Genomic DNA, 27347 nt, shown 5'->3' with positions numbered 1-27347 from the left:
ACATTCTCCTTTATTATGGCCAAGAAACGGAAACTCTACAAATCATTCGGCTACCGAGCAGCTTCCACAATCAGGCCCAGCTGCACCCTCCAATCATTCCTTAGAAATTAATGAAACCAATTGAGAAAACAATCCATTCCCAAATGATGGATTCAAAACACAAACCGCTGTTTACCTTGGTGTTGTCATTGCTTTCCGTATTATCAACTCTCACAGGAGTGAAACAACCTGAGTGCTGGAATGCAAAGGTGTTTTAGTCTTCGCACTCGCCACGAGACAGATGTTGGTTAAGTTACCGTTAGATTTAATCATCAAATGCCTCAAATGATCCCAGCGCTGAATTTCACAGGCTGGAAGCAGCTGCTGATTAATCAATTAGTTGCTTTCTCGAAGATGTTCGATTAGAAACTTCAGTCTATTTTATTTTCACTTAGTTTACCCCCCAAAAAATACGTGCACAAAGTATGCTGGATTTCTCACCATTTGTGTCACACTTTGTAAAAGTACTTGGACTGTATTTAGAATTTATGTTGCAAGTGGTGCATGTGATCCACTATAAGATTAGATCAATAAGAACTGTGACAGCTGAGTTGTGCTTAGCTTGCATTACTTCAATAGGAACACTGTGTCACTGGTCAAAAATAGCTTTGTCTGGTTTGATTTACAAGATTACAGACTCATGACAAGGCGTATTTATACTTTAAGTCCTTTGTTGTCTCAATGAAAGGCACTGCTAAAAGATTAGAGACGCTGTCTGTACTCATGACAGTCACAAAACATATTATTAGGTTACTTGCCAAGATGCTCTGCGCCAGCTTCAAATTAAAACTCGTCTTTGTCCTGCTACTCTGTGTACGGCAGTGTTCCTACAGGTGCTGTGAGGTGGCGGTGATCTGCGGTGTACCTGGGCCACTGTGATGGCGCACTTCTTTGCCAGCTCTTCTTTAGCCTCCTCGCTGGGGTAGGGGTTACTGAGGTGCGAGTAGAAATATTCATTCAGGATCTCTGTCGCCTGCTTGTTGAAGTTTCGTCTTTTTCGTCTGCAAAGAGAACAGCGAAGGTTCAAACGGGGATAAAATTAAGTTTAGAGCAACGATAACAACATGGAAGTGGTAAGAAACGCTGGGGAACTATCATTACAGCGAGAAGTCATAAGTGCTCTGATCTCAAAATCAAATTTGCTTATTTCTCCTCCAGCCTTTATCCACAAGGTAACAGTTTGGGACTTTTCCACTGCAGAGATGTTTGCTTTCTCTTAAATATAATGGGACGAGACAATCGGGGAAATTGTAAAAGATGGATAGACGTGTCTTTTTTCTTTAGTTAGCCAGCCTCGCCCTCATTGTCTGTAGTTTGACAGAAAGAAAACTGTTCCTCCATAAAATAGCTCATGACAAAGTTTGTGGATTCTTACTGTAATCAGGTCATGACTTCTGGAAAGATGCATTGCTGCTGAGTTTTAAAATGTATTCTTGGCACTTACGCACCACAATGCAAGTGTCATTTAGTTCCAATGTATTCATAAGACGGCAGTCATTTCTACACCGGAAAAATCTAAAATAACTGCACAACAACTACAAATGTAACTTTATCCGAAATCTTGGATTCACTTTTAAACATGACATTTCTGCAAGTTCACCCTATTAAACATTGTGGTTGCTTTAATATGGAGGAAGTGGTTTTCAGCACGCCGATACCAACTCAAGCCAGTCATCAGTTATAAGCCGAGCATCCGTGATGTTGGCTTGACACCAGCACGGTCTCTGCGGGTTTATCTGGCCTTGATTTGGATGTACATTACCCCCCTTTGTGAAAACCTCTGCTGCACCAGAAACTTTCAATTTAGCTGCAGCTTTGCACTGAGACACTTTGTCAGGACTCAAGAGAACAATTAGGCCCAGAATTGCTGCACTACAGCTCTGTTTATGAGCATCTGAAGAAAGCATTAGGGCTGGCAATAAAAGCACATAACTGGGTCATAATAATTAAGTCAATATCTACTATTAATTGTTGGGAGATAAAGAAGAAATCACAGTCTCTATTTTTAAAAGGTTTAATAGCAGTGTTTGCCAACTGAATATTCAGATATACCGAAGTTAAAACCAGCCAGGGTAGGGCTCCACTTTAAACCGTAACACTGTTTTGGGAATATACTGACTATGACTGCTCTGGATTTGTGTACTTGCTCTGTGATTAGACAGATTTTTTTTAAGTTAAGTGTTTATTTCCTTTTAAATATATACGTATCATTCAAGGACAACAATGGAAATCATATTTTACAGTTTTAAAGTGTGCAGTTTAAACCTAAACCCATTCATTAACATAACATTTAACTCAAGAATTATCACAGGGATGTCAATTAAACGTATCATAAATAATTGTGCAATTGTGCATTTGCACGTCTTTTTTGCATTCATACTCACAAAAAAGAGATAAAATACGCTGAATAGTAATTGGAGTAATCTCTGTGTTTGATAATATAATTTCAAATTTCATTGTGGTGAAAATCTGATATTCTGACTGCATTACACCAGCAAATATGGAACAGCTCTAGCATTTATTTTATTAATTACACCTTATCTAGGAGGAATTAACTATTAAATACTTCACTGTTTTCAAGGATAAAGGATATATCTGCAGTATAGTAATGTACAGTAGGTTGATCAATAGTTTTTTAAAACGGCTATAAAGTTAGTGAGAATAATAACTAAATAAAGAATTTGCAGGTGACAAAACTAAAACTACAAACTGAAATATGTTACAATGTTCAGTTCATGTTTCATATGTACAGTTCAGTAGTAATGCTCTCGATGGCCACGTTTGACATTGTTCACAGTTAAAAGAACGGAGGTCCACGCTTCAATTTTAGAGCAGTTTTAAATAATGTGTCAAAAACGTGTGCTGCTCTGGTGTCAGCAGTGAAACTCGGGTTACAAAATTTTTTCAAACTGCTGACTTTATCAGTCATAACTCTGCATTCTCTCTCTTTATAAGCTTTTGATCACTTTTTCGATCACTCGTGAAAGGTTTGCGTGGCTACGTTGTTGAGATGTTTTTCATTTACAAACCAAATCTGCAGCTTCACTGAAATTGCTTTTTAAAGCTCACCTGTATTTTTAACAGCTTTAACTGAATTTTCAACTTTATTGCAACTTTATTGTATGTTGCTGATTTGTGTGTGTGTGTGTTTACACCCATGTAAAACCTCAGCATCAGTTTCCCACCATGCTAACAAAGCATTACAGCACAGAGAAGGCAGGAAATCCTAACACGCATTCTGTCATGCTTTGAATATGAAAATGAATCCAGCGATATCCTGCCAACACCACACCTTGAAGCAGACAGATATCACATGCTGGTGGCTCATGAGTTGACCGACCCCTCCATCTCTTGCACTCATCAGGTCATATCTGCGTGTGCCACGTCTAAAGAGGGCTTTACATAAGCTGGAGGGGAACCCTGGAAAATCTCTTTCCGTGGATCCACCGGTGAAGAGATTTGTGCTAAAATCTCTGTCCCCCGCTTCGAAAGCCTGGATGAGAATATGTAAATGTGCACAGCATGGGCTCTAGCAGCCAGTAGATTAATCAGTGGAGCTGAGTATGGCAGTGCCTCTCAACCAGCGAAAGCTCTTCCTCTCCCTTCCCCTTCGCTGCTGCACCACCACAATCATTTGCAAGAGAATAGATAGGGAGCTTTGTAAGGCAGTGCATGCCTCATTTAAATGTTATGCCTCCAACTCAGACAGTGAGTGAGATTTATCCTTAGAGAAATGTATGCAAATCCAAAGCACGCATCAAAGAGAACAAGCGATTACATTAAAAAAAAAAGGAAGCAGTTAGTGTTTTGGATCATGCACGAAGCTCTCATTGGCCAGTGTTGCTGGGTATACAAGTCCAAATGGCACCCAGTCATGCAAACCAGTCCAGCATGTGTGGGAAACAGCATGTGTTACACCACGTTTATGGCACGATAGGCCTCCTACATCAGCCATTCATATGGATATCAGGCAGAGAAGGAGAGCACACGTAGAGGATTTTGTAATTTGCAGCACAGGGCGTGCTGTGTACGACCTGAACCTGTATGCAAAGGCACACACCTGGCATCGAGGAAGCGGGAGCGCAGGATCATCACGGCCTCGCAGGTGCTCTGTTTGAGCTGCATCTGGATGGCGCTGAACTTGCGGTGGATGATGCTCACCATGCGCTCAATCTCTTTGGGCGAAATGGGTCGCGTGCGTGACTGCTCTCTCAACAGGTTCATCACATGGGTGGTGAACTCGTTACACGCCTGTAGGGAAAATAAACACACACACATAGGATTACGTTCAGGAGCACACTTCACTTGAGGTCAGACAAAACTGCAGACGAGACCTCAATTTGTCAAATTTGCCGCGCAGAGTCGAGTATTTAAAATTCACAAATCGTGCGCTTTTCTTAATGTAGTTCTGGGGCAAGCTTTCTCGCAGAGCCAAGGGGGAATATAAGCACTGATATATTTCATATTTAACAGAAATGGTGATGGCAGTATGTTGAGAGGAACCAATGACAGCTGTTCCCCTCTCAGACACACTTTTTACAGCATAGCCAACCCTGAGAGACGAACATGCCACAACGTTTTATTCATCGCACCCCCCCATGTGACACCAGCCGTGAATCTGCCACGATATTACACTCCGACTCCGCGCCTCTTACTGCCGCCTCTTCTTTATTTCCTCTCCTCCTGTCGATCTCTCCCTGGATTTCGCCGTGTCAGGCTTTGTCTGTGTCTGTCTATCTCTGTGTTCATCTGTCTTACTCGCCTCATCTGAAAGTGATGCTATTGTCATGAATGCATCGGTTATCAAGGCAATGAGAGAAAATCACCCCCTTCCTTTAAAGCATCCCTTCAAGACTATACTTGGAATACACAGAGAGGCTGCATATGATGGACTATTCTGGGGTAAAGACACAGTCTAAAGTGAATTCTTACTGACGCGTACTGAGGAAACAGTCGAAGGGTTGCCACTTGATTTAAGAGTGATCCTGCCTCAGCGAGGAGTAAAAAATCTGGATTAAAGTTCAGGAGGGAAAAGCAGATATAGGAAGATGGACCAGCTCAGCAATATATAATCAGTTTTTGAACTGATTTTGTACTTTCTGTAGAAGGACTGCATCTTCAAAGTGCGCAGAGCTGGAAAACCCTGAAGTAAAATGTGATAAAGTAGTAAAAAAAATGTTTTTCTCGTCAAACTCTTGGAACTTCATAATATTCCATTTTCTATCACACATAAACCTGCAAATTGCCACATTTGAGAATCTGAAACTAAGAAAAGTTTTGGTCATTTTACTTGACAAATAAAATAAATCATTGCTTACTAAACATTATTTTTCTATCACGTTTCACACTTTTTAAAATCACACTGGAACCTCCTCAAGATCCATCTTACAAGGCAAAGCTTACAAGCTGCCTTCAAATAGTTTCATCCCCTGCCAAGTCACCCCAGGTGCATCTCCTAACCTTGCTCATCACATCTTATTGCATTCTTTGTTTTTTGTGGTTCACGCATAAATCCGCGAGGAAAGATATACGGACCGCATAAAATAATAGCTACTCGAAGTATAAAAGGTATTAGAACAAGTCTTGCATAAAAACAGCATCTCAAGTTTAAAGGGCTCTTACAAGTACATATAAGATGTTTCATTATGACCTTATTTAATTTAAAGACTTTTAAGGATACACTGAAAGCAGCTTTAAGCGGCAGTTAAGACCATTGTTTAATCGAACTGTAGCTCAATAACCTTGACTCAAACTTGAGTCGCTTCAGGCTTCGCAGCACAGAATATATCACTGCTTCATTCCTTTTTTCAAAGTTTTCAGCAGAACTTTTTCATCTTTTCCAACTGTTGCAGAAATCCTTCTCCCCGTGCTGTCTGGGAATCTCTTTGCTCTGGCAGTTATGTATCATAAAAAATGCGTTTAGAGACCACCGTGCTTGCAGGCCTGAGCCTCTAGCCCTGCTGTGGTGTGCGTGCCAGGCTACAAAAACGTGGAGATGCACGACAAGCTAAAATGGCATTAAAGTGCACGTCGTGATGTTGCTTTTGATGTGTCCTGCTGTCACAGCAAATGCACAGGAAACTCCCTAACATCATTAAGCTGGTCGTACGTGTGTGTGTGTGTGTGTGTGTGTGTGTGTGTGTGCACTAAAAACACTATTTCAAAAAATCAGTGTGTTATGGTTCTGTGGAAATTCTCTATACGTCACAGCCCTATTTTCCCACTCTGTCAGGTGTTGGTCTAAGGTGCATTGTCTGCTCTTACCTGTTCATACTTCTCCAGCTCTGTGTGGTAGATCTGTCTGATCTGGGACAGCTTGGCCCTGTAATCAGAGTGCTCTGCTGAGTTGTCGGCCCCTGCCCCTCCAGAGGCGGCCGCTGCAGCCGCTGCTGCTGCAGAACCTCCGCCTTTCTCTGGTCCGGACACGCCCTCTGCCAGAAGCATATTGTCCAGTCGCATGAGCTGGGGGTCTGGGGGCTCCTCCTCCTGGGCGCCGCGAATGCTCAGCACTGCGATGACAGGAGAGGGTCAGAGGTCAGTCATAAAGGTCGCACCTGCAGCGGTGTGATGCACCGTAACAAGCTGTCAACCGTGCAGCTGACACCCCTGAGCTGCACCCACACATCCACCAGCTCAGCGTGAGCCGTGCAGTATAACAAAGACCGACACACAGGCTGAAGGAGACTGAAGTCTGCCTCACTGAAGGAAACATGGGGTCTGCTGTAAAAAAAGGACCATTTGAAGATGGTGCTGCCTCCTCTCATTTATCTATTCAACTTTCAAATTCAACCTCCTAATTGGTTTCACGTTTGTTTTTCGTCCAAAGCTACCTCCACAAATACCCCAAGAAATTAATGACTTTGACAGGCCTGAAGACGATCTATGAAAAGAAGCTCACATGATCAAATTAGATACACTCCTTTTGGAGACATAAGCTTCTTTGATTAGCATGTTTTAGATATTTTCCACAATTTGTCCACTCTTTTTTTTTTTTTCCCCCCCAAAAAATCGCACAGCTCTCCCATCAGGCTTCTGGTCACCCACACTTCCTTTTTTAATCAGCTCAGCTGGCTGCCAGATTCACTTGAGCTCAAGTAATTAGTCCCCTTATTTGGTTAATATACTGACAGAATAATAAGCACCAAGTGTTTTGACAAATATTTCCCTGTTTCCAGTTTCTAGGTTGTGGAATTTGTTTATTTTTTCTTGGGTTACGTCGTTATTTTTTATTTTTTTTTACATTTTTAAATTTTTTTTGACAAGACCCGACATCTGAAATAATATTTTGTTTCCTGTTGTTTTAGTCAACCTTTCTTCTTTCAATGGCTATTAACATTAATTTAAAAACAAACAAAGCAGAAAGAAAACTGCTCTTCCCATTTGATACGGAGAAATCCAAATTCACGGTTAAAAAAGGACCCCAGACCTTTTTAAATAGTCTTTGTTTGTCCTTATATGTTGACATTTTTCTATATATGAGTAGGTTTGAGATAATTTCTCATTTTTTCCAAAACAATGCTATAATCATTTTGGGAATTAAAAACAAAATGGGTACAATTTTACTATTATTTTGCATTTAAATCAAGTAGAAATTGCACTGAGGCAAGTGGAAATTCTTTTAAGAAATATTCTGAAAGTCACTCTGATCTGATCCCCCAATATTTTAATCTTTTCACCAGGACTTTATTTATTCTTTACAGCACTCATTCAGAGTTGCAGCTGTGTATGTGCCTGTGTGGGTTTTAGATGTGAGCTGATTTCACACCTAAAACAGTATGGTTTATGTATTAATAGCGTCAGTAAATAATCTGATCGTATACTCCTCTTTACCACTAGAGGTCTCCCTTGCCATTCTTTAGGACATCCAAGTCCCCACCTTCCATTTTCTGAGGTGAAAACACAGGCTCAGACTCTTCCTCCTCCATCTGAGAACCATCCATTTCAATATAAAATCCCTTCTCCTGTGTGAAGCGTTGTGCTGCTAGCATTCAAATTGACCCCAGAGTGGACATCGAAGGCACTCTGACGGCAGCTGGTGTTACCGTTATCGGACCTAACAGGAGCTCTGACTCTGTGACTTTGCGCCCCTTGAGTGTCGATAGCCATTTAAAACAATACCACTTGTCATTTGTCTCGTTGTCATTGAATGAGAAGGGACAGGCACGGAGCACTTCATTAATTCAGAGACAATGGGAGTGCTTGGTGCATTAACCCCAGACTGCTGTCCGGGTTGGTAGTCCTGGGCAGGGGGTCAGTGGGATGAGAATGAAGCCTGCTGTACTCGTAGGGGAAGAGGAGGGGGGCTTCCACATTCACCCCCACCTTTGCCTTTAAGTGGACTGGAAATGCAAATATGGCAACTGTTGGCGAGTGGAAGAGGTCAGGGTTTCAGGCCATAGGCTCAGCGGGAGGTAGATTGAGTGTGGGAGGAGTATTGGAGGAGAAATGGCGGCGTTGGGGAGGACGTCTCTTGAGATGGCAAGACAGTACAAACATCCTGTCTCGTTACCAAGACTCTTTCATCACTCCAGTAATGTATAGACAGGCTTAGAGGGGAAAATCTCAGATGGCTTTACACCCGCCTTACCTCCACACCGTCACAACTGCTGCCACGTTATGACCCAATCAAACCTGCTCCATCAGAAACTCTAAACCCGCCTGTCTGCTTTAGTTAACGTACATCAGCAGTGGCCCCGCCACCGCTGCCGCTCCCACGGCTCTTGAATGCTCACCAGTACAGAGAGGCACTTTTTCTACATTTACCACCTCATAAATACCGATCTAAAGTGGGTGTTAAAATAGGAGCACACCACAATATCCCATGGACTAGCTGCCCTTTCTGGAAGTAATTTTTAGTAGGAAAAGATCTCACAGCAGTACATACTTAAAGAAGAAAAAAGAAGGCTGACAACTTACATTATGGTAACACTGAACTGAAAACAGGTTGCAGGATTTATAGGTCAAGCCATACTTGAAACTATCTGAGTTTTAGATGTAAAGAGTTGAGTTAAATAACACCTCTTCAAAATTAAAGCCTGTTAACGTGCTGTGTAAGTAGAAGATTGATATTTAAGTGGACCTATTTGATTAATTAATGTTGGCAATGGCCGGTGTTTCTGTTTTGTTACATCATTTTTGCTCTAGTTAACTGTTCAGACGGTGTGATGATGTATTAGACTTTAAAACCACTCATTAACTCATCAGTTATGAAGATGCTTTGTTTCATTAGGATAAAGGAGGGAATGAAGACCAAAATCAGCAAAAAAACAAAACAATGCTTTCTAATGCTGCCTTATTAGTTGGTTAGTTATTGGTTATTATTAATGAGACATTCAGTTTATTCAATATTTATTAAACTGCTAGCAAAGCAGGAGAACACAACATTAGTCCAGCATTCTCTACAGCAGCTCTGGTTTCCCAATGACAGTTCGTTTAAAGGAACACTGGGAATGTGCTTTTATTAGATGAATATCATAAAATGTTGTTGTTAATTTAACAGAAATATTGCTGTTTGGCACAGCTGCCTGAGATTACTGACTACAGTAACCCTAAAACGAATGCTCTGATTAATTTTAAGTGTGAACTGGAATGTCCCCTCAAGTTGGATCTCCAACTCGGAAAGCTGGAGAACCCCCAGCAACCTCGACTTCACAATCCAAGATGGTCACAGAGCACCTAAATCTTAGTAAAACTGTGAAACGTGTAATCTGTGCTGCCACTGTTGTGTATTTGCGTCTCACTAAACAAGCCATACACAGAGAGTACAGAGGCAGAGTACAGTGTTTTTGAGCAAAGATTACAGAAGAATAAACATTAGACAACATAATGTGTGACACATCTCTAAAGTGGCTAAGACAAAAACTATAATACAGTTTGGGTGTTTTGAAATTGGCCCAGAACTTTACATTTGGTGCATCTGTAATAAAAATGATCTTTTCAACATTTACATAAAGCACATGGGACAAGATATTGTTTCCTGCTTCCCAAGTCCAGGAACAAAGAGTAAAAGTCCAGAGAACATCAGCATGTCTTCACAGATGTTTCAGGCAAAAGTCCTAGACTAGATTTCTTCCCTAACCCATAAAACGTCTAGACTGTCAAATGAAAATGGAACATAAAAATTCCCCGTGTCCACAAAAATGATTCAGTTCATGTCTGCCAAGTTCCAGCTTAACATTCAAAGTGTTTATTTTACTTGGCTTGAAGCTCCTCCAACATCAGTCTTAGAAGAGTGCCTGTTGCAGAGAAGGTCATTTCTTAGGAGATCTCTTGGATGGGAAACAGAAAAAGTTCTAGCAGGCTGACATTTTTTCTCTACGAATAAGAAAGGTCATGGACAAATGGAAAGAAAACGACTGCATCCAGCAATGCTGCTTATTCAAAGCCCTGCATTGTGCTCAAAATCGGTAGGTAACGCTGTCTTAAACTGACAATTAACACAAACTCCGACATGATCCCCAGGCCTCGCTTGTTGACACGTGTATACCTTCGCTAATCAGCCCGCGTATCATATCCTCCCCTCGTATCCCGGCTCCATTCTTGCTGCTGATCCAGCTGTCTTGGAGAGCATCTGTCAGGAGGGACCCAGGAAGGAACAATGCATTACGCCATGTTGGCTGTGTACTGTCATCCCTCATTGACAGCACATTGTCACACTTACAGTGTCCTCTGAGCTGGGAACAAGCTAAGTAGCTGGCTGCCTATAATATCAGCTCTTCCTGGCATCTTATCGCAGAATCTGACGGGAACTTGCTCTGAGTGGGGTTAATCTGGATTTCTGCATTCATTTTTAATTTAAGTGCCTAATCAGTGCAGTCATTGCCCCGCGACGGGTAGCTTCCCTTACGGTGAAAGAAAAAAAAAAAACTGCAGACCTGCAGTATTTGGAAGTGATTGAAGCAAATGATGATTTATTTCTTCCACCCTGAACCTAAAGCGCATAATTAAAACCATGGAGGGATTATCTCAAACAAATACAATTAATAAGGAAAAGAAAGGGATAATGTGCTTCCATAAAATTGGCTTTGCTGTGGGTCATAATTACACGACTCAGTGAGGGCCACTTTATTGGCTAATGGCAGCTTAATTGATTCATCCTAATGTATTTCGAGCCTTGGGTCTGGTGGGCACTCCCTGTCCAATAGTGCTGGTGAACTTACTTAGCCACCCGCAGACAAACACTGAAGGTTCTCTCAGGGATAAACAATTATCTGTGGATGTGTGTGTGTGAGATTTCCCCCCACTCCTCGTCGACAAGCACGCCTTTTTTTGTATGTCTCTAATGGATGCCATTTCTCTCTTGGAGGTGTTTCAAAGATGGCTTGTTGTCAGACGATGCCTTATCCCCCCCCCCCCCCCCCCCCTTCCTGTTGTTGACAAGCAATTCTCTGAAGGAGGCACGCACCAGGCTTTATTGCTTTGCTTATGCGTTAATAAAAACATGGGATTTTTTTTTTAACCACAGTAGCTTTTGTTATTAATGAATTTATGAATTGGATGCACAATAGATGATTTTGCCGGGAAGGAATCACGTATTTATGGTGTCTCTGTGTGGATGGATTGGGAGAGAATGGTTGGTGGTTTTACTGCTCTGTGTACACGCTGAGAGACAAAATGTCACCGGCTGAGAAGACAAAAGTAAACTGGAATGGGAGAACACGACATTTGTTTAACTTCCCAACATCTGGCCTTTTACAAATCAAATCGATATTTAATAAAAGCCAAGGGCAATTGGCTTTTGGAGAGGTGGATGTTTAACTGTCCGGTTGTTTCTCTGGGAATATTTATTTCATTTCCGCGAGGCTGAGGGAAAAAGCTTTTGCTCTTTGAGGGTAAGCTCGGAATATCATGCTTGGAGATGATTAACGTCCTTGTTCGGGGGAGAGCAGCTTGCCTAAACCTCCTCCCGCTCCCCCCACGTTGCTTGTTTTTCAGCGAGCACATGTGTAACATTCTCCGTTTCCCATTTATTAGTCATCCGAGAAGACTGGCTCATGGCCTTACATGAAGATGTCTGTGGGTATTGAAATATTAATTGAACAACTTGCAACAGAGATGCACCATTTCAAAGAGGCTCTGAGTTTGGGGTTGGTCTTAATTGAACAAAGACCAGAGAATAACCCGTCTTCTCCCTCTGAAGGAGAACGAACCGTGGCAAAATGAAAGTGGGCCGGTAGCCTGGGGCAACAGAACTAGTGTCTTTGGAGAAATGCTGTGGAAGGACACAGGTCCATTATAGATTGTCACATCATCTCACCATACTTGATATGATTCAAGAATGTGCGGAATATTAAAATTGACAGCAAATACAAGCCAGATCCAAGTCTAAAAATATACTTTTGAGTCAGTGACAATATTTGGGATTGTATCAAAAGCTTGTCAGGGGATTAAGATTTCTTCCAGGACACTGCCTGCATCTTCAAAATGATTCAGTTTTTTTGTGGCATAACAATATCAGACTCAAAGAGTTACTGCACACCATGCTCTGCAGTCCAGATATCTTATCCTATCAGATTAACAGAGGCAAATGGCAGGCTGTCAAAAAACATTACCATATGTAATCCCCTTCTAGATTTCGGAGGCATGTCGACAGGGACTGTTGGCATGGCAGCCTGTCACGGAGATCGGGTGATTGGGGGGAAGCCTTATGTTTAATTAATGACGTTGGGCTGGTCTGTCATAGTTAGCGAGATGGACGGTAAAACATAAAGGCCTCTGACAGAGATTGGGTGCCTTAGTTCAGACTGGTGGAGACCTTTGGAGGCCTCCCATTCTGCACCCAGATACTCTGAGCTGCAGTGTTACGTCACGAGGAGCGGCACGGGGAGAGACAGCCAAAAGTGACACTCGATACCGGTCAGGTGACAGCATGCTCAGGCAGATCAACAACTGCCTGGTTTGACATTTTGAAGAGCTCTTTGGCAGCAAAGACTTCAGCCGCTCATGTTTTCAGTCAGTTTTTCAGTGGTGCACAGAAGATAGGGCTAAAAACACAGAGTAAATATGTATTTGGGTTGATACTCCTATGTTTTGAATATAAAACATCATCTTATCTTTCTATCCAGCCTATCTGATGCCACTTAACTTACTGAGGTTTTATTTGCTCAAGCATTAATAAACCTTTCAAGTAGTCAGCGGTAACAAGAAAATGCATAGAAAACTTCACAATTTAATCAGAGTAAAAAAATTCCGGTATTTCTACATTGACTAATTTTCTGTATGCATATGCATGAAATATGGCAGCTACTCTGCTCCAACATCTGTACAGCTTTGATGCTATTCTGCTACATGTGCTGCAGACAGAGCTGAGCATACTGAATAATGGAGTCCCTCTGCTGGACAAACTAGCCAGAAAGTTTTCATGTCGATCCATATCCATAACAATTTATTAGTAATAGCCCTCGGGCCTCCGGCCTCTGTGCCTGCGGCTCGGTTCACTCTGGCACAGCTGGCTGCCGGCAGAGCCGGCGGGCACGCCGGTGCAGCCCCCTCTAGCTTCTGCCCGGTGGCTACTGGGTGACCCCTCATCTGGGGATCCTCAGCCCTTCCCATGAAGGTGGCACGGATGCCCCTCCGGTGGTCCTCCTTGGGCTCTTGCACTCTGGGGCCTCTGGATGTCTGGGGCCTGGATCTCCTCCATGCCTGCTTCATGCCCTGGGGGACGGGGCTATGGCTCTCTACATCCTCTAGCAGACCATTACATGGGGAAACCATTTGAATACAAGCGCGCCGATCCACACAGGTGTGCACATGGGTGTTCACTATTCGTAGACTTAAATCACACCTTTCTTGGCTGCTACTTCAAAGCACATTGTGCGCTGTCTGTCCTGCGTGCTGCACAACAACATTCAATATTTAGTATTTACTGCTGTTTTCACTTAGCTAGATTAATGCGATGGTGTTGTGTATAGTATGTTGCATTGTTTTGTTTTTTTTTTTGCTTGTTTTCTATTCTTTTTCTCTCAACAGGTGATCCCGGAGATATTTTTTCTTCCCCCCTTTCTCACTGTCCCTCTCCCCTTCTGTTTTTCTTTTCCTTCCTCTTTCTTTCTCCCTTTCCTATCCCTCACTCATGTCTGTCCCGTCTGTAACAACTGAAAATAAAATAAATAATAAAAACAAAGGTCGATCAAATGGACCAATACGGCAATGCCATGATGATCCATTTGGCAAAATAAATCCATTGGGTATCCTTGTTGGTCTTCAGACAACAATTCTGACGGCTAAAGAACCAAATGGGACAGGCGGGAAGAAAAAAAAAAAAAAAAAAAAACAATTTATTAGTAATAAGCAAATGTCAACTGAAAAATGCTGTACATCAAGCTGGCTTTAGCTTACAGGCTATACTGCTGGATAAAACTTTCAAATCATGCTGAAAGGATGAGACCAAAAAAGAAACGCCAGGAAAAACTTGCAGTTATATTGGCTTGTCACTCTGGCCTGGCAGAAATTGTTTATGGCAATACGACAGTAAACTGCTGTGGATAATTTTCGTTATGTATGTTAAGAATTTGCTTTAAAATACAGCCTTATCTTGTACCTACAGAGACGTCGTTTTATTCAAATGATATTCCATTGTAAACTTGGCTGTAGGAACTGTATCAACGGTGTACATTACTGTGTATAAATGAATCATAAAATATAAGCTAGTGTATGCACGGTGCTGAAAGCGTGAGCTAAACAGTAGTGTGTCATGAATGACGTCTAGCAGAGGGAGTCATGCTAGGACAAGGCACGGATTAATTGCACTTCAGGAAAGTGCCTGAAAAAAACAAGTGAATGCTAATGTCATCATCTCACGTGGAATAGTGCCATTTTAAAAATATGGTTATTTATTTGTGCCATTTATTTATGACTGCAGTCACTCAGTAGCCCTTTTTTTAATCAGAAACATTCCACCAAGCAAACGCGTCATCGTGACCGACTGTAGTTGAAATCCAGTAGTTGTTAACTTATGTCATTGTGAAAATATTTTAACTTCAGTAGGTTTTACATTTTTCGCAACTGTAAAAATATTCTTATCTTCTCTTTGCCTGAAAAAAATAACAACTAGATCATTAATTTGGAGCTCTCAAAGAAAATCTGCATGTGAGTAAAATCCCTATATTTTTTAAAGTAATAAACAGAATGTGGTGTAATCCTGCACTAAACAGTCCCTCTTTAAAACATTACTGTGTGTCGGGTCAAAGCCAAACGCTTTTGCATAATTAACCCTTTCTGGTCAGGCAGTGGTCGAGCCTGTCTGTCTGGATTTGCAGTGACGGGATTGGCCCTATGTATTTGTATTGGTGCTTCAGTGGACACACTTCATTGTGGTTTTAGCAGTTAATAAATCACAGTAGAAGCCCCCTCTCTCTACACAAGCCTGTGCTGTGGTGGTCCTGTCACAAGGCAGGCACCAGAGCCGAAGCGACAGCTACATGCTAATTCAACATCGGCATAATTCATTATACAGTCGCAAGTGTACTGGAATGGAAAGAGAACCAACATACACCAGGAGGAAGACGACAGGCATCAAACTGTTAAATCCTGCTCTCCTTAAGTCCCCTCTGTTTGCCTTTGTAAGGACTCAAGGATCGCTGCCAGTGATATAAAATTATACTTCATTCATAAGATATGCACAAAAAGTACTTTGGGATGTGTGAAGAATAAAATTATTTTACTGCATTTACTTTAAATGCGTAAAGTCTCGAGATTCATTTTAAGTGAGGAAGGTTAACAGACAATATCACAGAGGTTAATGGACAATGGCGACAGTTAAGTGGCAACTGAGCTCCTTTACTGTGTTGTTAAAAGGAAATCTGCCTTTTCATGAAATATACTAATCTATACAGACACTTCCTGTAAGTCACGCAAAAGCCAGTGTAAAATGACATATCAAAAGGCAGAATGGGAGTTACTGCACTAAAGGGGAAATTAACAAAAAGATAAAGAGTCAATTAAACCGATAAGGCCTCGTGCTCTTCAAAAGGTGAAAACCAAGGGGAGTGGAGCTGACAGCCTTCACATTAAAGCGCTCCGCTGCTCTCTCATCCACCATGTGGTCCCTCTGCTTTGCCACCACCAGTTCAGAAGAGAAAGAAGCAGCATTGTCTTTGTTAGGAAGTCCTGATCACACACACTGCAGTCGTCTACTGATACCACTAATGGAGGGAATTAGAATTGGATCCACCGAGGTCTTAGGGCCACTAATAACACTGTAGGGTTCACCACAGCAGACAAAAACTTACCACTTAAAATTTACAGGGTTTTATTTTAGTATCATGTGTTCTTCTTCTGACATTTTAGAAAAAAGTTTTTTAGCAAAACTAAATGCTTGACTTAATCTCCCAGCATCCAGGATGAATTAGTTCACTGACAGCCTCGGGCTTCCATCTAGTTCTGTTAATATCTACTCAGCCAAGAACGGCGAAATTTACTTTTCCAACGAATATTTCAGTATATCTGATTATATTAAACAAACCATCTTGAAATCCCTGTCATAGTTTGAGCAGTGAGATGCAATTTCTTTTATGTCATTTAGAAAAGTTGCAGAAATGTATTTTGTTACTAAATTAGAATGAAAAACCTCAAGCTTCACTCTTTTCATATTCTTCATTGGTTTGTATCCACTGCTGGAGATCATGAGGTGCAGACAAAGTTTGAGCTCTTTTTACATGGTTGCATTTTCAGCTCATGTGCACAGTCTCCGGAGGTTCTGACCCACAAAGTGTATAAACATGTATAAAAAAATGCCCCCTCCCCACAAACTTCTTGTGCTGGGTTAAGAATACCAAACACATTCAATGTTCAGTGTAGGCAATTAAGAGGAATACCATAAACTGCTGCCTTGAATTGGCTTGGAGACAGTATTATGTCATTAAAAAGGAGCTATAAGAGGCAACTTTCAATGAGAACAATGCAAACAAACTGTAGTGTTTTAGATGATCATAATGGCTTTCTTTGTCTGGAAAAAAAAAAGCTTAAAAATGAGACCTGGTTTATTCTTTAGCCTGCTTGTCTCTTTGCCATGTGGCATACAAAGGAGTGCACTGTGTTCCTATTGGTCAGCTAATGGACTTGTGGTGAAAACTGATGCCAGAGAAGATAACTGACTTTCTATTTTTGCTGTGGGTGGCATGAGGATTCAAAGTTGGTTGATGTCCTCTATGATACTCTACATGCGATCATATGCTGATGTAGCCATTATGATATAAAATACCCACTGAGTTATTAAGTCCTGCTTCAGTGATTTGATTTGTAGTATTATGGCTGTCAGTATCCTTTTTTTTTTCCGAGTTAGCAGTGGCCATATTTGGTCAAGTGGGTGAAGTGTTATTAGCTGAGCCTATTGAGTTTGGTTTGGAAGCTGCACACATAAACACTGCAGGTATGCCCCTGTACTGACTAAGACAACTATTCAGGACCTCTTTGTCAGATAACTGCATAAAAAATGCACCAAAAGACACCGATATTTAGGCTTAGTGACTTAAACCACCTACAGCAGACAGCTAGTGACTACAGCTGGTAGTGTTAACACACTAATATCAATTAGAAAAGCAATGCATAATTTATAAAATACTCAGCCATTTTGCATTTATAATGGTGTACCTTTTGATCATGTGCTTTCAGTTCCTAAGTATTTGATCCTGCATAAAATTAAACTGACAAATATCAGTAACAAAAGGCACAAATATAAGCCCATCTGCTTGGGTTCACCCCACTGTGGAACTTTTTCATACGACACTTGGATGGGTAGCAGTTAAAGAGCATCCAGACAAGTGTTCTAAGTGTCCCTCATGAGACACTGAGCGTCCAGCAGCATGCACCAGACTGGGGCCATCCAGGGCCTCAGGCACTGTGTTGACTGGGCCTGCCATGTCATTAACAGTCGCCTTGATCTGCTCCACCTTATTAAAACCATTCCTTCAGGAGAGCAGACGAGCATGTCACAGTGTGAAACCAGGCCAAGGAGGGAAGGTGACCACACTGCCACCCTGAGCTTGTGCGGGAGGGGTGTGGGGGGGTGTGGGGGGTACAGTGCAGCGGCTTTGTTGTCAGCCTCATCGCGGACCCCCTGATGTCCCTGTGATTCCCTTGTCAGTCTGTGTTAATAGAACTCCCAGTGGTTTTGCTCCTTCACATTCTTATCTCCTGTAGCAGGACAGTCACACGGCCCAGCAGTGTCTGTTTAGCCTCAGCTGACCAGACACAACTGCTGTGTTGAATATTGACAACGCCTCTCCTGTTACTAAGAAACATGCTCCCGCTTCGGTATGCCGAGACTTAACCAATCCCCACATATGTTCAGTAAAAACCAAACTGGCACCACATGACCAGAATTAAGTATTATTAGAGGTTGACTTCCTTATACGGGTGAACTCTGGAGTTAAAAAGCTACATCAGAAATGCACAGAAACCCGGGACTGAGAGGCCTGGCAGTTTCCAGCTCTGTCCCATTCCATCTATTCGACTACACACAGTGATGTGTGGCATGTTTCTCAGAGCACAGCTCTCCTACCGCCAACCAGTTTATGTAAAAGTGATTAACAGTAATTAATCCTTAATCACCATGATTAGCCAAGTCGCAGTAAATTAAGCCACATCTGGAGCAGCTGAGGGCTCGTGAGTGGCAGCAGGCATGCTGAGTGTAAATGCCACTGTTTACTGAGATCTACCTGAAACATCTGAAAGCAAACAGCACAAATATCACCTCAGTTGCCTTGTTTGGGCTTTGTGCTTTCGAGAACTGATGATATCCTTTGAGTTTTGTAACTTAAAAACAAATTCAGTCCACAGATATTTGTGCAATTATCCCTGATACATATTTGTGCTGTACAATGTAATTCAACCTAGCGCACTATTCAAAAATGGGTTCACTAACTGAGAAATCTCTCAACACAATGTGATAACAAAGTAGCTTTTAGAGGCTGCTAGTCATACATCACAGTTTAAGTTTTATCCGCCTAAATTACAATTAAAAAGGATTGATAAAGATGCTGTAATAAGCGGGACACTATTAGAAGTGACAAAAGCATTTAATCTGTTGATGAAAATGAAATTAACTGGCAATAAATTTGATGAATTATCCCACGTCCGTTTTAAAGCATAAATTATTCACATCGTCTGGTTCCAGGTTTCTGCTTTTCCCAGAGTCCTCACTGATGTTTGAGGCCAACACAGCGAGTCTCACACTGGCTTACCAGGACTATTTTTAATAAACACATAAAATAAACAGACATTTTTATAAGGATTCCTTGAACTGTGACCAAGTGAGGTTCGCTGTGAGAGCTGAAGAGTAGTTTCTCGCTACAAATCAGCAATACGGCATCTTTTTCTGATTTTGGTGATGCGACTAATGTGTGACAAACTTTATAATTCTGCAGCATGTAAATGTCAATGCACCTATGAACATATGTGCAGGAAACGCTTCCGTTCTAGTCAGCTGAATGTCACCTTGGCATTTTTGACATGAAAGCTGCTTTGAATAAATTATACTACCTTAAAAAGTCAAACATGTAACTACAGGAAGTGACAATGAAGTTGAGGAAATGGATTGTTAGGCACTTTACATTCATGGTAGGGCTTTTTGGTTGAGCATTAATTGCTAAAGCTAAACCAGACAGAGGCGTAGGAGTGTGGTCGTAGTAGTAGCTGACCACAATGTTACAATTTTAAAAACATACAAAAGACATTCATTGAGATCTTTTCCTGCTTCTTTCATACTTTTATTTGCAAAGACTATGTAGTATAATTATATTATTATAATATTAGTTTTGAATAAATTTGATTAGTTAGCATACAGCTAGCATCGTTTAACAGGACTACATTTATTCGTTTTCTTCAGTGCAAATTAGACTTTTTCATATGATTTAAAAAAAAAAAAAAAAAAACTCATCTAGGTGGTACAAAAAAGCCTCAATTACTTTAACAGTTAACTGGGTTTAGCTCTGAGGATCTACAATAACTACCTAGAGAGCACGTGATATTTTATCTGTTTTGACTGTGTGAAGTGGCGCAGTATTAGCACTAATGTAAAAAAGCATTGTGAAACAGCTGAGCTTCCAGTGATGGAGTATATAATCACAAACCAAAGCAACATATCTGATGTTTAATGGTTATAAAAGTAGAAACTTTAAATTGGGAAGGTAATATGCACACAAACACATAAATATGACTTCAAAAATAAAATTTTGGTGTTGTGTTGTTAAAGCATAATATATTTACATGCCAGTAAAACACTGAACAATGATTCAACCTATACCTTAAACATTGCAGTAACATATAACATGTGCGGCTCTTTAATTACGACTATGTCAATTATTTGAATTAAAAAAAGAACTTTTGGATATTTGTATTTTTGGATTTATATTTTGCAGGACGTACGTGGCGACTAAAACTGCCTTCCAAGAAACTGACCTCCTACATCTTCAATAAACACACACCAGAACAGATTCTCCACATTCACAAGGACATGCAGGCAAGCACAGAGTCCACAGAGTGCCTGCCCCTGTGTGTACCCGTGCTGAATTGTTGATTGGCTGAGTTGCCTGAAGATGTCTCAGGGTGTAGCAGCAGAAGCGGCGGCGCCTCTCTGTGGCTTTTTTTCCTGCCAGATAAATGATGCAGGAGGACTGGTTGTGTGCCGGGAAACTGGTTCCATCACAGCGGGTGTGCTGTGTCTCTTAGCCCAATGTTTCTCTTGTGCCCCCCTGGAGAGATTTCTCCCTGCGCCCCAGTCTCTCCCTGTTACACAGCTCCAGATTAATTACACACTTTAATGAGCTGAATTATTAATGGGGCTCTTACTTGGCAGTTTAAGGAAATGCAGAGGAGAAGATGCCGTTGAGCATCGGGAATCGGGGCTCTCATTAAAACATCACACAACGCCTTTGGGACCAGTGTTATTTAGCCAAAGAAATAATAGGATTTGGTATTTTACATATCAGGAACAGTGAAGCTACTTGAGTGTGAATCCACAGTGAGGGATAGCAAGACGTGCCCTGCAGAGGCCCGTGCACAACATTATGTCATTGAGACTGCAGGCCCGAGGAAAATGAGAGCCACAAAAGAGGCTTCCTTTCTGATTGTTCAGCACAGATGGGAGCAGTAATATCTGAAATGAGGTGGACTAAAGCAGGAGTGAAATGAATAAAAAGAGAAGCAATTTCTAGGTGAATATGTCTTATTCTTCTCTCCTCCAAAAAGGAATGGTTTTTTCTCTGGAACGCTTACAGCAGCGAGAATGTTCATCAAAATCAGGATTGTGGGAAATTCTCATTATGAAAGCTGCGAAAAAAAAAGCTGCAGGAAAATGAGATTATTCACATGATATAACGCATGCTGATAAGAGAAAATCCCACAGTGAAGAGACAGGAAATGAAACCAGGAAACAAGTTCCAGGGTTGTTCCTGAGTCTAAATTTATATTTCTGCTGGAGCTAAATTCAATCACCTCACTATTTCTATGTATGATATGCATGCAGGTATTTGTGTGATGTCTGTCTATTCAATAAGATGTTACAACATTAGCAATATTGTACAGCTCATATATCCTATCTGACAGTGCTGTGTAAGAATAGAAAGAGGCCATTTGTTCTCTAAGTACACTTCAGTGTATTCAGAGCTATTTTTTGACAAAGCATCTTTATCAAGAAAATGTTCATATTTCCGATGTCATGATGCGTGTTTATCAGACAGGTTGTGCTGCACTAACATTCGCTGCATGTCTTGGGAGCAGCAAACGGCTTTCACACTCGCTCGTGGAATCCACACTAGGATCCCAGGGGATCTCTCTCTGTTTGTGTACAAGCTGCTGCCAGAGATGACTGTTCCCGGTGTTTGGGAGGAAACAATAACAGGCTCATTGCACAGTCAGATTATATTACAACCCGGTGCTCTGCATGGCTACGACTCTGAATGGATTTTGGTTTTATTGCCACATTTGAGAAGACACTTCAGGAAAACTGATGACAGAGCATCTGACAAATAAGATTGAGATCTGAGTGATGATTTCGCTTCTGCGTCTGAGCAATATTAGCACAAGCCCCTGATTAGTAATCACCGTGAAGAGTAATCAGATGACCCAGAATGGCCTGGGTGACCGTGCAGGCAGGCGTCTGGATGGGACGGTGCTTTTGTGCAGCCGTGCAGCTCCAGACACAAAGCCCTGGGGACACTGCTACCACAACACAGCGAAACACAACCACACAAGTTGAGTGCTGGGGATTTAAAAAAAAAAAAAAAAAAAGACCAAGCAGCTCATTACGTGGGCCCTTTTTGGGTCACGGAGCAGATGCAAATGTAGGTCAGAAGGAACCCCTGTTGTCAATCAAGAAAGAACAGAGAACAGGGTGGAGTAATAGTAGAGGACGGAGAGGGTGTCTCCTTCGGTGAAAGATCGCGCCTGCTGCTCTTCACAGCCCATCCCCAAGGACAGAGGGGATCAAATCATCCACAGACGAGAGGAGTGGTGTTAAGCTTCAATGAGGAAACTTAATTAGACTCTTGCTTGTGAGGTTAATTTGAGCTAACCGACGCGAGTAAAAAAGCATTAACATTTTTCTGTAGCAGGACTGGTCCAATATCCAGCTCTGTCTCCAGCCTCGTGTCAGCGTGCCATATATCACCACCGCACCAATAAAGCCTGTATCCTGCACGGTTTGCAGTTGGATGATGAGGCCGGTGTGACCTACATGCTGCAGACCTCCAGAGAGTCCAGGATCTGACTCCTCCAGCAGCCTGACAGGGAGTAAACTGCACACGTTAAGTCACCTTGAAGCAAGATTCGCTGTCACATTTCCATGCTTCAATTCCTTTAAGATGACTCTTGTTTTTTTTTTTGTTGTTTTTTTTTTTACCCCTCTTTGAGTGCAGAAACACTTAAGTGCATCATCTCATCTTACTCTTACACTTTTGGCCAATTCAGGCTCCTCTTGGAAAATCTCGGCATGAGCAGCAGCAGCAGCAGCAGCTCCTCCAACTCTGTAGCACTTCATTTCACCTCACACTGAGCTTAGATGCAGCGCTAACTGCCTAGAGGTTGACACTTGTCTGAATAATGTTATGCTAATGCTCTAGTCTACCTGTATTTACCCCTAAGTGCAGCAAGCAATCTGTTGATTGCGAGAAAGCAATTTTCCTGAAAGAGGGGGAGAGCGGGCTGCGAGAAAGACTGAATGAGAGGGTAACAAGAGATCTTCTTTAAGCTGCGGCAAAAGCAATTTACAGAGGACGACAATTTTCTCTGGCTGTGAAAGGAGTGCTCTCTCTAATTGTGCCTACGCAGAGCCATCAAGATGGGGATACAGAAAATAGCAGAGCAAGGCTGCACGTATCCCACAGCAACTTAGAGGTATAAGCAGAAAACAGGCTATAAAACCCCATCCCTTTTATTTAGACAAGGATGGGTTTTTTTTTATTTAAATGAACTGAGATGGCCATTCATACATAAAGAATAGCTCCCATAAATGCAGGCTAAGACTAATTATGTTTAGGTGATACATTATATATAACAAACTACAGCAAACATGATGACATGTATAAGAGAGAATGGCTTCCATTTCGCTGCTCTCGTTTCTTTTCTCATAATGCAGCTCCAAATGCTATGATGATGAATGTGGACATTGTCCTTTTAATTTGTTTGTTGGTCCTTGTGTTGCTCGAGAAGGCAGATGTAGAAATTAATTGCTCTTTCTGACAGGGAGCGGGGCTGGTGTTTGTGTAAATGTGTGTATGTGTGTTGGGAGGAGGTTGAGAAGGCTTCTAAAAATAAAGCGGCAGAACCGTGTGTGTGGTGCCAGATTGGGCTCAGAGCTGTGCTCGTCTCGCTCTGGCTCGACTTCTATCTGCCCGTGTGATAAAGCTGCTAACAGGCCTTTATCAGAGAGCAAGGGGAAATATGCTCCTGCCAGATTAGGCCCCAGACTCTGCCAAGGTTATAAACAGCCTGTTATCTGTGTCCCAAACAGAGTAATCCACGCTCTATCAGCACCCAAACATATGGGCCACACAGAGCAGAGATAGCCACTGATGGACACTTGGTTTTAATTGCAATGAGAGCCAGCGGAGCATCTCTGGGTGAGAAAAAGGACATAAAAAAGGTCTGTTATTGTGGACATCTCCCAGGCCCCAGAGTAGCTGGCCAACATTCACAAAGCCCAACCTCGACCTTTCTGCAATGCTGCACCTGCTCTTTCCTGTGCGCCGAGGCGATATCATGAATGAGCAGGGCAGCATCGCTGTTACATTTCCAGGAATCTATTAAACCCCTGTTGGATATTTGTTTCCATCTCAAATTAATATTTTCCCTTTTCATCCTGTGTCATTTGGTGTCTTTGTGCATTTCTCCAGCATGCTAAATTAGATCTTGGCAGCAGCAAGTACGCATTAATTTGGTTAGGCGCTGATGGGCTATTTTCAGTTCTCGACACAACACGGGCTATTCTTCAGCCGAAGCTTCACAAAACATCAGTTCTCAGATGCACTCTGGCTCCCTAATCAATAACAGACTTAAACTCCCCCGGATGCAGCCTTGGTAAACAAGAGCCACTCAGACGCTCTGTCTTTCAACACAAAACGCACACTCAAACGAGCTCAGAAAAAGTCTGAGTGAAGTGAGGACAGCAGACAAAGATGATTGAGTGTGAACTGAGTCTTAAAGCCCTGCAGGAGCCATGTAGTGCTTGTGCTGAAAAGGCTGCCGTTAATATGAGCTATTATCTATATTTCAGACACCAAAGAATACCTCATCTTTTTATTCAGCTTGTTTTGATGGGCTGCTAACTGACGTTTGGACAGTTGTTAGCATAGACACGATGCAATGACGTACCATCTTAGAAATTTCATGGATGACCAACAGGAAACTGTTTACACGTCCCGCAGAACAAAAATGAAAATTAGCATTAATTTAGTGTCATGATTTTGTTCAGTATTAACTCATTTCTACCTCCTTTTTGATCTTCACCATCTCCCAAGCTGCTAAATGCTCCACCTTGGGGCGAAGTTGGTGAGCATGATGAAACCAACAACGTAGCTGAGTCAGGACCACTAAAATCAAAAGACATTAAATCTTTCCATCTGTAGTACTTTATATTTGGCTGCATAGTTCTGGGATCTTGCTCCTTTTCCACATGCAGGTCCAGACGACAGGAGAGCACACGTTTCTGCCCATCCGTGTGCATAAGGGAACATAAAACCCACCTGGTGTAAAACAGAGCAAATTTATCACTGAGTAGCAGGGATGGAGGTGGGTTGCAAAGTGGCTTGCAGATGCAACTGCAGGGAGGCAAAAGCAGGTTAAATAGGGGGCCCACTGTAAAAATTCCCAGTTACGTGATTGGAGGGCATCAGCTGAGACATCAACTAATGCGGGCTTTTATTAAGATCAGCTGATCTGCTGCAACTGCCTGAACGAATAAATAAACTTCTCTGTAAAGATGAAGGAAACTGCAGATAATTGTTAGTCGATTCATGGCAACAAGAGAGCCCTTTGACGTTCCACCCAGTCATGTGATCCACTATTAATATAACTATAATTGACAAGGGCAGTTTTTAGCATAATTGCTTTGACAAAACAGGAAATTATGCCGCCCTTTGCCAAATTTATGTACAAAGGATCCCATAAGTTTTAAGGTAGTATTTAAAAGAAGAAACTGCATTTTAACTTTTCACTATCTAACAACACTGCATTCTGTCTGCATCACTTTGACGATCAGACATTCACATGCACGTCACTGTGTGACGTGTAGGTCATAAAAGAGCTGGACACTTTACATCTTTTCATTGTTGCTCGGCTACGTGAGGCACTTTTCATGCCTACGACACTATCAGCATCTCCATGAAAATGCATCATTCTTCTGTTTTGTTTTTTTTAAGCATTACCATATCTCCACCTGCCCTCATCCTTCTATATAATAGCAGTGTTTTCATACTGCTCTCCACTGTGGCCACTGGCAAACACATTTGATATCAGATAAGGTTGCGTGGCACATCTCAAAAAACTATTTGTGAAAAACCGCAACGTGGCTCTTCCCAGCTTCCAGCTGCCATTACTGGAGCACTTCGAAGTAATTTAAGCTCACAGATCAGATGGTTTTCACCTAATTGCATCTTGGGAGTTGTAGTTAATGTTCAGTTTTTAAATACACAGGCTTACACTTTGATTGATGTTGCTCTCAATTTAATGAATCCATTAGAAAAAGTTTTAAGTACATCTAACAAAGCTAGTTCTCTAAGCTGTGTGGGTAAGCTGCAAACACATTGCCTTCTTTGGGATTAATAGTTAATCTCAATCTGAATCTAAAGTATGACCAGTCGAAGAAATTGTAACCATAATGACACAGTCAGACATGTTGCATGCATCATGTCTGAGCAGTCATGTCTGACTGCTTGATACACTTATGCCAGTATGGTCCCAGATTTCATCAGTTCTGTGTTGAGGAAATGTTACCAGTGTGAAATAATGACGTGAATATATGTATTCAAAATATAATAAATGTATTCTTCTTTAAAAAGGATTGCATTTAACTGATGTAGCCCATACAAACTGAAAAATGCACTCAAGTGTTACCTTGTGTGTATGCATGTATTCCTACATTGCAGCTTAGTTTTGGCATCGCATTATAAGAAGCTATACATACAGCGAGTTGCGAGCTGTAACGAGCAGCAGCTCCTGCGTTAATGAGGACTGAGGTAAATCTGGGAGAGATTTAGACCCTCTACTAGTCTCTGTCTCCTCATATAAGCAGCAGCCTGCTCTTTCTGTCAGCAGAGCTGTGATCTGAATACCTCTGCCTTCATAAAAGATTCAGGCTATATTGACTTCCTACTTTGGTTTCCCCGCAGAGCCTACCTCCCCGCTTCCTTTTAAATTCTGCTCTCGTGGCTAAGGATGCGCACCTGCCTCAGGAAAGAAAGAAAAAAAGTCTCCGGCTTAACATGGTGCTTTTATAGCCTTTTCTGAACCACATCTAGAAGATATCATTCACTATGCAGGATGTATACATCTCGGCTCGGTGCATCATGGGAAGATGACCCTGAAAACAAAAATAAAATCCTGTATATCTGACAAGAAGGTCCTGACTCTTATTGCTGTTTAGTTAAATGTACTAATCACTCGGCTGTTACAGGCTTACAGGGTCAGTTGGGGATTACTGGCATTATAAAATGCCGCATCACATCTGCTATGCTAAATATTGATATATCATGTTCCTTTTTTTTCAGCATCTGTTACCTGCTCTTTACTGCACATCATTACAGACACCGGCTGGGCTCATCTGTCTTGCTATACAATATTTCAAACAAAACCTACACAAAAGGGCACAAAGTCTA

General features: G+C 41.7%; 1 protein-coding gene across 3 annotated transcripts in view; it reads right to left on the bottom strand.

The window, feature by feature from the left end:
* The window catches only part of LOC146491267 (pre-B-cell leukemia transcription factor 1), a 64868-nt gene that overhangs the window by 10907 nt on the left and 26614 nt on the right, over window positions 1-27347 (bottom strand). For all 3 annotated transcript variants that reach the window (XM_085150791.1, XM_085150792.1, XM_085150793.1), the window contains exons 3-5: window positions 6304-6548; window positions 4100-4290; window positions 905-1040 (exon numbers count right to left, since the gene is read on the bottom strand). In XM_085150791.1, coding sequence (XP_085006917.1) covers window positions 905-1040; window positions 4100-4290; window positions 6304-6548 — 572 coding nt within the window. The remainder of the gene's footprint in view (window positions 1-904; window positions 1041-4099; window positions 4291-6303; window positions 6549-27347) is intronic.

Source organism: Neolamprologus multifasciatus, chromosome 23, assembly GCF_963576455.1.
Source record: "Neolamprologus multifasciatus chromosome 23, fNeoMul1.2, whole genome shotgun sequence".
Taxonomy (NCBI): Eukaryota; Metazoa; Chordata; class Actinopteri; order Cichliformes; family Cichlidae; genus Neolamprologus; species Neolamprologus multifasciatus.
This window is presented reverse-complemented; position numbering and strand designations above follow the sequence as displayed.